Source organism: Nerophis lumbriciformis, linkage group LG25, assembly GCF_033978685.3.
Source record: "Nerophis lumbriciformis linkage group LG25, RoL_Nlum_v2.1, whole genome shotgun sequence".
Taxonomy (NCBI): domain Eukaryota; kingdom Metazoa; phylum Chordata; class Actinopteri; order Syngnathiformes; family Syngnathidae; genus Nerophis; species Nerophis lumbriciformis.
Genome location: NC_084572.2, coordinates 15537501 through 15550416, shown reverse-complemented (window position 1 = coordinate 15550416; position 12916 = coordinate 15537501). Strand labels below are relative to the sequence as shown.

Genomic DNA, 12916 nt, shown 5'->3' with positions numbered 1-12916 from the left:
CGGAAGTGTCAATGGTTGGCCAAATTGTGCAGGAAAATTGTAGGAATTGGACAAAATAGCGAGGCTGCACATTATTCTTGGGCATTTATTGAATTTGCGTAAATTGTTGTGATGTCTTGAAGTCGGCTCTCTGAGGGCTTTTGAGACTGCAATGTGGCCCACTGTGAATATGAATTTGACACTGCTGAGGTAGTGCATTGTCATTATGTCACAGTCAAAACAGTCATGCCGGAACTGAAAACGTAATAACCAGAGATGTCCGATAATGGCTTTTTTTGCCAATATCCGATATTCCGATATTGTCCAACTCTTAATTACCGATTCCGATATCAACCGATACCGATATATACAGTCGTGGAATTAACACATTATTATGCCTAATTTTGTTGTGATGCCCCGCTGGATGCATTAAACAATGTAACTTTACCATGAATTGATTAATGTGGACCCCAACTTAAACAAGTTGAAAAACTTATTGGGGTGTTACCATTTAGTGGTCAATTGTACGGGACATGTACTGTACTGTGCAATCTACTAATACAAGTTTCAATCAATCAATCAAAAACAAGGTTTTCCAAAATAAGAGAACAACTTCAACACCAGTTATGGAAAAAAAATGCCAACATGGCACTGCCATATTTATTATTGAAGTCACAAAGTGCATTATTTTTTTTAACATGCCTCAAAACAGCAGCTTGGAATTTGGGACATGCTCTCCCTGAGATAATCCTGATACCCACTACAACTATGGGAAATACTACACTTTGACTTTCACAAAGTGCATTATTTTTATTTTTTTTAAACATGCCTCAAAACAACAGCTACAAAAACAATAAAGGCACACAGCTTCAGTCCAGAGCAGTGGTTCTTAACCTGGGTTCGATCAAACCCTAGGGGTTCGGTGAGTTGGGTTCAGGGGTTCGGCGCAGGTCAAGACACACCCGACTATTACGGGTACGGCAACAGCAGAAGTCAGACTGATTTTCAGGTGTGTAATTTGTTGTAAGTTTATGCACTGTGTTGGTTTTGTTGTTTGAACAAGGTGATGTTCATGCACGGTTCATTTTGTGCACCAGTAAAAAAAACATGGTAACACTTTAGTATGGGGAACATATTCACCATTAATTAGTTGCTTATTAACATGCAAATTAGCAACATAATGGCTCTTAACTAGTCATTATTAAGTACTAATTAATGCCTTATTCTGCATGGCCTTATTATAACCCTAACCCTGGCCCTAACCCTCTAACCCTAACCCTAACCCTAACCAAATAACTCTAAATTAAGTCTTTGTTACTTAGAATATATTCCCCTAGTGTCCAAAACACTCTAAATTAAGTCTTTGTTACTTAGAATATGTTCCCCATATGTTACCAAATACATATAACTTTGTCTTGAATTTGAAAAAAAACCATTTTATTTTTCACTAAAGAAGGGTTGGGTGAATGCGCATATGAAACTGGTGGGGTTCGGTACCTCCAACAAAGTTAAGAACCACTGGTCCAGAGTATACTAGGCCTACGTCCGTGTTTTACCGGATACGTACCGCTCCGTACAGCGGCGTTTTAAAAAGTCATTAATTTTACTTCTTGAAACCGTTACCGATAATTTCCGATTTTACATTTTAAAGCATTTATCGGCCGACAGTATCGGCAGGCCGATATTATCGGACATCTCTAATTAAAATCCAGTCATTTCCAGGAGTTATCTCACCTTCTGAGAAGTTTTACTCATGGTTTCTAATGTTGTAAAAATGTGTAGAATAAATATTACATTTCAACATTTCTGTCAACGAAGATTTGCGTCAGCCTGCGACACATAGTCATTTTGATAGTAGGCTATCATAGCTAATATAGACACGATCATCATGTGTTGCCTTCATTATAACACTTACCGTATTTTTCGGACTATAAGTCGCAGTTTTTTTCATAGTTTGGCCGGGGGTGCGACTTATACTCAGGAGCGACTTATGTGTGAAATTATTAACACATTACCGTAAAATATTAAATAATATTATTTAGCTCATTCACGTAAGAGACTAGACCAGGGGTCGGCAACCCGCGGCTCTAGCGCCGCCCTAGTGGCTCTCTGGAGCTTTTTCAAAAATGTATGAAAAATGGAAAAAGTTGAGGGGAAAAAAAAAAAAGTTTTTGTTTTAATATGGTTTCTGTAGGAGGACAAACATGACACAAACCTCCCTAATTGTTATAAAGCACACTGTTTATATTAAACATGCTTCACTGATTCGAGTATTTGGCGAGCGCCGTTTTGTCCTACTAATTTTTGCAGTCCTTGAACTCACCTTAGTTTGTTTACATGTATATCTTTCTGCGACTTTCTAAGACGTGTTTTATGCCTCTTCTTTTTCTGTCTCATGTTGTCCACCAAACTTTTAACGTTGTGCATGAATCCACAAAGGTGAGTTTTGTTGATGTTATTGACTTGTGTGGAGTGCTAATCAGACATATTTGGTCACTGCATGACTGCGAGCTAATCGATGCTAACATGCTATTTAGGCTAGCTATATGTACATATTGCATAATTATGCCTCATCTGTTGCTATATTTGAGGTCATTTAGTTTCCTTTAAGTCATATTAATTAAATTTATCTGTATGTAATATGGCTTTTAATTTGTTGCGGCTCCAGACAGATTTGTTTTTGTATTTTTGGTCCAATAACGCTCTTTCAACATTTTGGGTTGCTGACCTCTGGACTAGATGTATAAGATTTCATGGGATTTAGCGATTAGGAGTGACAGATTGTTTGGTAAACGTATAGCATGTTCTATATGTTATAATTATTTGAATGACTCTTACCATAATATGTTACGTTAACATACCAGGCACGTTCTCAGTTGGTTATTTATGCCTCATATAACGTACACTTATTCAGCCTGTTGTTCACTATTCTTTATTTATTTTAAATTGCCTTTCAAATGTCTATTCTTGGTGTTGGGTTCTATCTGCGACTTATATATGTTTTTTCCCCATCTTTATTATGCATTTTCGGCCGGCGCGACTTATACTCCGGAGCGACTTATACTCCGAAAAATACGGTATATAAGTCTTTTATTTTTTTGCGGCTCCAGACAAATTAATTTTTTGTATATTTGGTCCAATATGGCTCTTTCCACATTTTGGGTTGCCGACGCCCTACCTCCTACACTAACGCATAATAAAAACACGTATATTTTTGTATCTTTTTTTTCCACCCAAATATTCCAATGTACGGATGCTGAACACGTCGAGCCCATCCACTGTCCCCCTCCCACCTCCCGCGTGTTTCTATAGTAATTTCCAGCCAATGATCAGTAGGTGTCCACATCCCCGCGTCCTCACCTCAGCACCAATCAGCCACACTCAGCGACAGCAACCACAGAGCGAGCGCACACACACAGAGAGAGAGAGAGAGAGAGGTGGGGGGGGGGGGGAGAGAGAGAGAGACTCTCACACTCTCCACAAAGCCCGGGATCAGGACAACAGCAACTCCCTCTGCTTCTAGCGCCTTTTTTTTTGGCTTTATTGAAACCTCCGTTTATATATTTATTTTTCATCCTTCCGTAAGAAAAGTCGCTACAAAAACAAGAGATGGCTCTTTTGTTTTGAGTGAGCGCTCCCACCCCCCCGACGCACACGCTCTTTTTTTTTTTCTTCTTTTTTTTTTTTTTTCTCTCCCCGTCCACCACCTCCACGCTCCACATCTCTCAGCGGTAATGTGCGTGTTGACGGCCGCAGGCTGCTAGCGCCTCAGGAGCTGCTCTCAGCGGGAACCTGGTAGGTGAAGCAACCCCATCACCTTCCTTGGCAAAGTCCTTCAGCATCCTATCCAGTCCTGCACCGTCCCGTCCTGTCATGCATGTGTCTTTGTCAAAGTCACCCGGGCAATGCCAGATTAAGTTCGGTTTTTTTCGGGGATTTTATTTTTTAATTCGGATTACTAACCCGTGACCTTTGGATGGGAATATCTCCCACGGTTGCCCGATGAATTAATATCGCTCGGCTTCATCCCTAGCTCCTGCGTGTGCGTATTGGACATTTCTATCTTTGTAAAGTTTGTTTACAGGCTGAAAATCAATGCCGAAGACTTGATTGCCTCTGGGCCACATGTTCTGCTTCTTGGGCGGATTGATTAAGTAATAATCACCCGGCGGAGAGATGATCATTAGGCCGAGGAGGAGGTTCAGTTCACTCTTGGCTCCGGGTTGTTTTGAATGTATTAAATATGTGTATGTGAAAGTTGTGTACACCTGATAACAATAACATAACATATAATCACACTGGCAATAAATCCACGCGAGTTGATCTTCTTAACTTGTGTGCATACTATAATGTATTTTGGAAGTGATTTGCTGTCCCACATATGGATCAGAGGGGACACACAGGGGGGGAAAAAGGTAAAGCTGGATGTGTCTAATGGGGCTGTTATCTTGTGGAAACCGAATCTGGTGTAGAGATAGAGGAAATTAACCACACACGCACTCTTGGACACACAATGACGTACACACAGGGTGACACCAGTTGGTCCATGGTTTGGATGCAAATTCACCAGTGGCTTTTATTGCGTTTACATTGGAGGAAATAGACCGGTGGGTGGTCTTGGGTGACCTATTTGGTTCTAAAAGCAAGTAAAGATCTTCCAAACATTGACTCTAAGTATTGTGTTTTTGAATCCACTTAGTATGTTCCTCGAAGGACTATTGCATAGTATTTGTACGGTAGTTCAAGTTAAGAATTCGGTAACACTTTGGGGGAACATATTCACCAGTAATTAGTTGCTTATTAACATGCAAATTAGTAACATATTGGCTCTTAGTTAGTTATTATTAAGTACTTATTAATGCCTTATTCTGCATGGTCTTATTATACAACAACCCTAACCCTAACCAATTAACTCTAAATTAAGACTTACAATATGTTCCCCTAGTGTCCAAATAACTCCTAATTAAGTCTTTGTTACTTTGAATATGTTCCCCATACTAAAGTGTTACCAAGAATTCTTGGTTTGCAGCTCTGGAGTCAGAAATTCCGATTCTAACTCTTCTAAAAGAAAATTTAGTTTGTGTTGAAATCGCTCCAATAATATCAGTAGTGGGTTTTGAAGCATGCTTTTTTTCCCCCTATTGTAACTTTTTCAATGTTCTTCACAAAATTACATTATAATCATTACGTCTTATGTGTATACCTTTTCCCCACTTTTAGCACCGGTGAAGCTAACTCAGGATGCTACGGCCTTGTTGGTAAGCAGCTCGACTTCCGACCAAGGCCACGGTAACCTCCCTCCTCCCTCCTAAGCAACGACCAGCCATCCTCAGCCATGTCTAACCTAAACAGTGCACTTTGCATTGAAAATGTACAGAACGCCGACTTGTCTCTTTTACAAAAGGATACTCTCCAGGATGGTGGATTAAGCCAGCTTTTGGATTATAACGCTGAAATGGAAAGGTACAGGTCTTTTGCCAACTTTTACAAAACCAATGGGGCATTTTCGCAGTCTGCCAAGATCGCCCGCATCACGACGCCCATTTTTCCCAGCGCCAGAATTGGCATGTCCCCTTGGAACTGCGATAACGCCATGCTCTGGGGGAGGAAATCAGCGGCAATAAACCCTAATAGGACCAGCATGCATAGAAATGACTCCCAGAGGCCGGGTAAGCCTGGCGTGCCGCCAGAGACGCTGCAAATGGCAAATAATAATTTCCTCTCTACCTTATCCCCCGAACACTGCAGACCTTTAGCAGGAGAATGCATGAACAAGCTGAAATGCGGCGCCGCCGAAGCAGAGATAATGAATCTCCCTGAACGCGTTGGAACTTTTTCAGCTATTCCGGCTTTAGGGGGCATCTCATTACCTCCTGGGGTCATCGTCATGACAGCCCTTCACTCCCCCGCAGCCTCAGCAGCCGTTACAGACAGTGCGTTTCAAATTGCCAATCTGGCAGACTGCCCACAGAATAATTCTTCGGCATCGAGTGGCAACCCGGCGAAGAAGAAAAGGAAAAGGTGTGGGGTCTGTGCACCCTGCAGGCGGCTAATCAACTGTGGTGTCTGCAGCAGTTGTCGGAACCGCAAAACGGGCCACCAGATCTGCAAATTTAGGAAATGCGAGGAGTTGAAGAAGAAGCCAGGCTCGTCGCTGGAGGTGAGAACCGGGGCTTGGCTTCCCCATCTTTTGTTATTATCCCCTTGCACTCTAAAGCATTAACCTTTTCATCCAGTCACGTTCTAAGCCCTTGAAAATTGTTTCCATGCCCACCCATGCCTGAACATCCCCCCGGCTTCTCAAATCTGCCTACCCGCCTAGCCTAATTGGCAGTAATTAGGGGTGTTTGTGCGAAGCGCAAGCTGAGCTTGGCTCAGACACCCCTAATTGCTGCCAGTCAGACTGGGGCTGGAACATATCCGAACAACCCAGAGCTTGGCTCGGCTCCAAACGGGGCTGGGAAATGGTTTTCAGCAGAGAGCTATCCCTCTCGGCACCCGGTCATTTTAACCAATTATGGAAACCGTCTCTGGATGGAGAGAATCAATATCCCGCAAAGCCTCAGCCTCCGACCACCGCGAGATGCTGAAAGGGATGGCAGGACTGCTGATGGCATTTCTCAGAGTTTACACTCAGAGGACCCTTGGTCCTAAGAAGCATGTGTATATTGACAAACAACCATTGCACATATTAGTGGGCTTCAGTTTGGTCAATGTAAGAGGCCTTTCTGTAGGAAAAACAGAAACAGGGTTAAGACCAACTGATTAGCAAAAGGTTTATCTGAACCCAACTTGGGTGCAGAGTAATTTGAACCAGCTGATCATCATATATTGTTTACATGTATTCACTAATGAAGACAACATACTGAATGTACTACTGTAGTCACCAACAACACTAGTTCACTTGTTTCAACTAATTTTTACGTGGAGATTCTTGTCATCTCTTTATATTGGTTTGCGGGATGTTCTGTGATATACATTTCCATTTTACAGCGCTATTTGGGACGTAACCAATTGTGGACTGAAGATGATGGAAATGACTGATTCTGCCGTGTAGTTAGCGTCAATTTCATGATCTGATTGCTTGAGTGTTACATTCAGCACTTCTGACCACATAACACAACTTTGGTTTAGTTTACTGAACATATTGGGCCCTTCAGTTTGCGCTCTTCATAGGAAATTTGTGTGAACACTGAAGTACAAAGCTTTTTTAACAGCATGGTGGCAAAGTTTGAAGATTACATTAAAGATTTGCCTATAAAGACAAAACTCCCCATAACTCCTCTCCACAAGTTCAGACCTTGATCAAAATGAGTGTGTATGGGGATGATGCTGTCCTCAATCCCCCTTAATGTGACACGGATTGGATGTTTTTTTGCCAAGTTAAACGCTCCAAAATGCTTCAAATTTAACATCAGATTTGGGCCACATCAAGGGTAGTCCGAATTTGTTTGGAATCTCACCTTTTCAAATGTGACTGCAGTCTAAACGGCAAAGCGACCTGTTTGCGACTTTACGTCATCTTGAGTCCAGCTACGTCATCCGTGCATGTGCACAGCACGATCACTTTCCTTTTTGCAATGCTCTTCTTCCTCTTCCTGCAATTGTTTTCCTTCTTCTGCCTACTCCCTCTACACAACATCCACGGTGCAAACCCACTAACTAACCACTGATCCGTGGTGTCCATGTTTTCTCGTGTGGTAGCGACTTCCTTGTTCATTTCCGAGTACCCGGGCAACTTCCTTTGTTTTCACTTTATGGAACTGCGCATGCAAGGTACGTTGGGCTTTATACTGAAGTCTGATAACGACCATATTTTACTTGGTAACTGAACAGTCAGCTGGAAAAACATCTGATTTGGTCCACTTTGGCCTGCAGTGTAAACATCTAGACTGCAGGGCAATGCGAAATTGCACATTTTTAGCCTATGCCAGGGCTATCCTACTGGCGGCCTGAGGGGAAAATCTAGCTCAGGAATGATATCATTCCGACCCCCGGGTTTAGTTCAAAACTTGGGAGACAAACATTTTTGCAGCAAACTATTAAAAAGACTAGAGTGCTCCTTGGACCACTATAAACACATTGGCCCATCCTTGCATTTGCATTTCAACCTTGCTAGCAAACAGAATGCTGGGCTGCAAACGTCTGATTTTACATGACTGATGCGTCCCTCAAGGCACCCCTTTAAGTCTTCCCTTTTTTTTGGCAGTTACACATTTTATTCGCAATGTGATTTATGTAAGTAAGCTTGTTTACTTCTGATGCAGTCATTAGTCACTTCTTCAGTTATACTAGTGGTGTTCCATTTTAGGTCATCTCTTTTTTCATCCTTTGGGTTATTCCAATGGTGGCCGCTTGTTCAGTTCAAAAGATTTGTGAGAGACTCACATTTTTGCTGCAAATTCTTAAAAAACACTAGAGTGCTGCCATAGAGATGGTCTTTGACTAGCTTTTTTCGCCAAAGGTCCTTAAAAAACAGCAGGTCACTCCTGTAACTCTTGACAAAATAAATAAACCAACGTCAAATGTGTACTGTAGAGCAATGTTTTTCAACCTTTTTTGAGCCAAGGCACATTTTTTGCATTGAAAAAAGCAGAAATCACTGAAAAAAACGAAACTCAGTTGACAGTAAAAAGTCGTTGTCGCAATTGTTAGATATGACTTTAAACCATAACTAAGCATGCATCAATATAGCTCTTGTCTCAAAGTAGGTGTACTGTCACCACCTGTCACATCACGCCCTGACTTATTTGGTCTTTTTTTGCTGTTTTCCTGTGTGTAGTGTTTTAGTTCTTGTCTTGCGCTCCTATTTTGGTGGCTTTTTCTCTTTTTTTTTGTATTTTCCTGTAGCAGTTTTATGTCTTCCTTTGAGCAATATTTCCCGCATCTACTTTGTTTTAGCAATCAAGAATGATTCAGTTGTTTTTATCCTTCTTTGTGGGAACATTGTGGATTGTCATGTCATGTTCGGATGTACATTGTGGACGCCGTCTTTGCTCCACAGTAAGTCTTTGCTGTCGTCCAGCATTCTGTTTTTGTTTACTTTGAAGCCAGTTCAGTTTTACTTTCGTTCTGCATAGCCTTCCCTAAGCTTCAATGCCTTTTCTTAGGGGCACTCACCTTTTGTTTATTTTTGGTTTACGCATTAGACACCCTTTTACCTGCACACTGCCTCCCGCTGTTTCCGACATCTACAAAGTAATTAGCTACCTGCTGCCACCTACTGATATGGAAGAGTATTACACGGTTACTCTGCCGAGCTCTAGACAGCACCAAGACTCAACAACAACGCATAATTTGCAGACTATAATTACTGGTTTGCAAAAAATATTTTTAACCCAAACAGGTGAATTTAGATAATCACCCACGGCACACCAGACTGTATCTTACGGCACACCAGTGTGCCGCGGCACAGTGGTTGAAAAACACTGCTGTAGAGGATGCTGGTTCTCCGGAATATACAAAGTAAGAATAATCGTGAAAGGAGAAGTCCAGCCCCTGGTCCTTAGCTTTCTGGAAATGTGGCTCCCAAAACAATTTAGTTGAGTACCCTGGCTCAGTGGTTCTCAAATAGGGGTACGCGTACCCCTGGGGGTACTTGAAAGTATGCCAAGGGGTATGTGAGATTTTTAAAAAATATTCTAAAAATAGCAACAATTCAAAAATCCTTTATAAATATATGTATTGAATAATACTTCAACAAAATGTTTAGAATTAAGTTCATGAATCCAGATTGATCTCTATTACAATCCCCAAAGAGGGCACTTTAAGTTGATGATTACTTCTATGTGTAGAAATCTTTATTTATAATTGAATCACTTGTTTATTTTTCAACAAGTTTTTAGTTATTTTTATATCTTTTTTTCCAAATAGTTCAAGAAAGCCCACTACAAATGAGCAATATTTTGCACTGTTATACAATTTAATAAATCAGAAACTGATGACATAGTGCTGTATTTTACTTCTTTATCTCTTTTTTTCAACCAAAAATGCTTTCCTCTGATTAGGGGGTACTTGAATTAAAAAAATGTTCACAGGGGGTACATCACTGAAAAAAGGTTGAGAACCACTGCCCTGGCGGATGCCATATGATGGAGGCGGAGCATGGTGGCAAAGTTTGTTGATTTGTAGCGAATTATTATGCTTTGGGAAGGGAAACGATTGGATTAGTATCACAAACAATTAAGCAAAGTTACATCATATTGCAAGAAAGAGACTGTCAAAGTTGGGGAAGTGTGCAGGTTTTGATATTTACTTGCATGTCACGCATCGCACGGTCTGGGAAATGTTTAAAGGTGGAATAACAGCGACCTTAAAGTTGATGTCTTCCAATAAAAGGCTTTCTGATGGGTTACGGGCTGGCATTGTGGACCACGGAGGTGGCAATCGGAAGCCTTTGTGTATATTGTGTACAAACGTGTCTCAAAACAGATGTCCCGGAAGTATGTCTGACTGTTTTTTTAATAAATGGGTAGACGCACCAAACACGGAAACACCTTCTAAAAGCATCTTCAGTGAGTTATTCCGACGACACTCTTTGATAGTGGTAATTTTTGGTCGAGACACCTGTAATTACATCAGCACTTTCTGTTTACGGAAGTAGGGCGCAAGTTCCTTGAGGGTCCTAAGTGGCACTTGTTCAGTTTTATCATAAAATGAAGGGGAAAGGGATCTTTTTTTCAAAGTTCATTAGGATTCCGGGAGCAACTTCTCATGTCAACATGCTAACTCCATCCCACACTTTGAATCCAGCAGTCACGCCCTCTTGCTAAATACTCGTCTTGTGTACCTATTTGCCTTGCCAGAGATGATAAGCTGCTGGCTGCCAGTTAGATTTGGCTGTCAGCGTTCTCCACATGGGAATCGCCCTGAACTAATTATATCGTACGCAGCGTTGAAAAAAAAAAAAAAAAATGCAAATCAGAATTTTACTCACACCCCTGAAATCGGAGAGCCAATTTAATCTAATACCCCCTTTAATTTAGCACGCTAATGCAAGGCCCTCGAGAGTTGCCCTGTGTCACCGCCGTGCTGTTCCGTAGCAGATTCAGCCTCTCGCTTTCACCCCGCTCCTTGCTTGCAGGATGGATTAGTTTGGCAGAAAAATCTCATCTAACCTAACATTTCCCGTGCAGTTATATACCTTCGCTTAGCTGCAGCGCCGACGGCTCAAAGGTCCTTTGGAAACTTTGCAAATGCGATCATGGGTGTGCTGGCTTTCACCTCAACTTTATGTGTGGATGAGCCTCGTGCATTCCCGTGAATGTTAATTACTCTCCTCGCAGCTTGCATTGCCATACTGGTCCAAACCGTTTGGCTTTACATGGACTGGTTCACATAATAGATGGGGGAAAAAGTTGACAGCGAATGTATTTTTAATGAGAATGGTAAATGTGACCATGTGACCCTTACTTTTTGGCACGGTTTTAGAAAAAGAAACAATTACAATTTTTGATTAATGTCATTGATACCTACATGTATATATGATTTATAGCAGGGGGTACCCAACCTTTTTTGCACCAGGGACTGGTTTAAAGGGGAACATTATCACAATTTCAGAAGGGTTAAAACCATTAAAAATCAGTTCCCAGTGGCTTATTTTATTTTTCGAAGTTTTTTTCAAAATTTTACCCATCACGCAATATCCCTAAAAAAAGCTTCAAAGTGCCTGATTTTAACCATCGTTATATACACCCGTCCATTTTCCTGTGACGTCACACAGTGATGCGAATACAAACAAACATGGTGCATAGGACAGCAAGATATAGCGACATTAGCTCGGATTCAGACTCGGATTTCAGCGGCTTAAGCGATTCAACAGATTACGCATGTATTGAAACGGATGGTTGTAGTGTGGAGGCAGGTAGCGAAAACGAAATTGAAGAAGAAACTGAAGCTATTGAGCCATATCGGTTTGAACCGTATGCAAGCGAAACCGACGAAAACGACACGACAGCCAGCAACACGGGAGAAAGCGAGGACGAATTCGGCGATCGCCTTCTAACCAACGATTGGTATGTGTTTGTTTGGCATTAAAGGAAACTAGCAACTATGAACTAGGTTTACAGCATATTAAATACATTTGGCAACAACATGCACTTTGAGAGTGCAGACAGCCCAGTTTTCATCAATTAATATATTCTGTAGACATACCCTCATCCGCTCTCTTTTCCTGAAAGCTGATCTGTCCAGTCCAGTTGGAAATGCATCTGCTTTGAGTGTCGCAGAATATCCACACATTCTTGCCATCTCTGTCGTAGCATAGCTTTCGTCGGTAAAGTGTGCGGAACAAACGTCCAATTTCTTGCCACTTTCGCATCTTTGGGCCACTGGTGCAACTTAAATCCGTCCCTGTTCGTGTTGTTACACCCTCCGACAACACACCGACGAGGCATGATGTCTCCAAGGTACGGAAAACAGTCGAAAAAACGGAAAATAACAGAGCTGATTTGACTCGGTGTTTGTAATGTGTTTGAGAAAATGGCGGATTGCTTCCCGGTGTGACGGCACTTTGTGACGTCATCGCTCCGAGAGCGAATAATAGAAAGGCGTTTAATTTGCCAAAATTCACCCATTTAGAGTTCGGAAATCGGTTAAAAAAAATATGGTCTTTTTTCTGCAACATCAAGGTATATATTGACGCTTACATAGGTCTGGTGATAATGTTCCCCTTTAATGTCGGCATTATTTATTTATTTGTTTATTAGGTTTTCCACGTGTGAAAGATAAATATAGTAAATAAGTGCATGAAAAATGAATACATGAAAAAAACTCTTTGCAAACAAGCTCTCCATATAATTTTGTTTTTTACTCATTTTAAAGTAAAAAAGTTAAAGTATCAATGATTGTCACACACACATTAAGTGTGGTGAAATGTGTCCTCTGCTTTTGACCCATCCCCTTGTTCCACCCCCTGGGAGGTGAGGGGAGCAGTGGG

The 12916-nt window shown here is 41.4% G+C and overlaps 1 protein-coding gene across 2 annotated transcripts in view; it reads left to right on the top strand.

Annotated features, from left to right (window-relative positions):
* Positions 1-2305: 2305 nt before the first annotated feature.
* Positions 2306-12916, top strand: part of cxxc4 (CXXC finger 4) — a 96636-nt gene continuing 86025 nt past the window's right edge. Inside the window, exons 1-2 of one of the 2 annotated variants that reach the window (XM_061984518.1) lie at positions 2306-2418; positions 5200-6139. In XM_061984518.1, the coding sequence (XP_061840502.1) occupies positions 5315-6139 (825 nt within the window). In that variant the 5' untranslated portion in view covers positions 2306-2418; positions 5200-5314. Of the gene's footprint in view, positions 2419-3470; positions 3775-5199; positions 6140-12916 lie in introns of those variants that run through there. The other variant, XM_061984517.1, reaches the window with a different exon arrangement.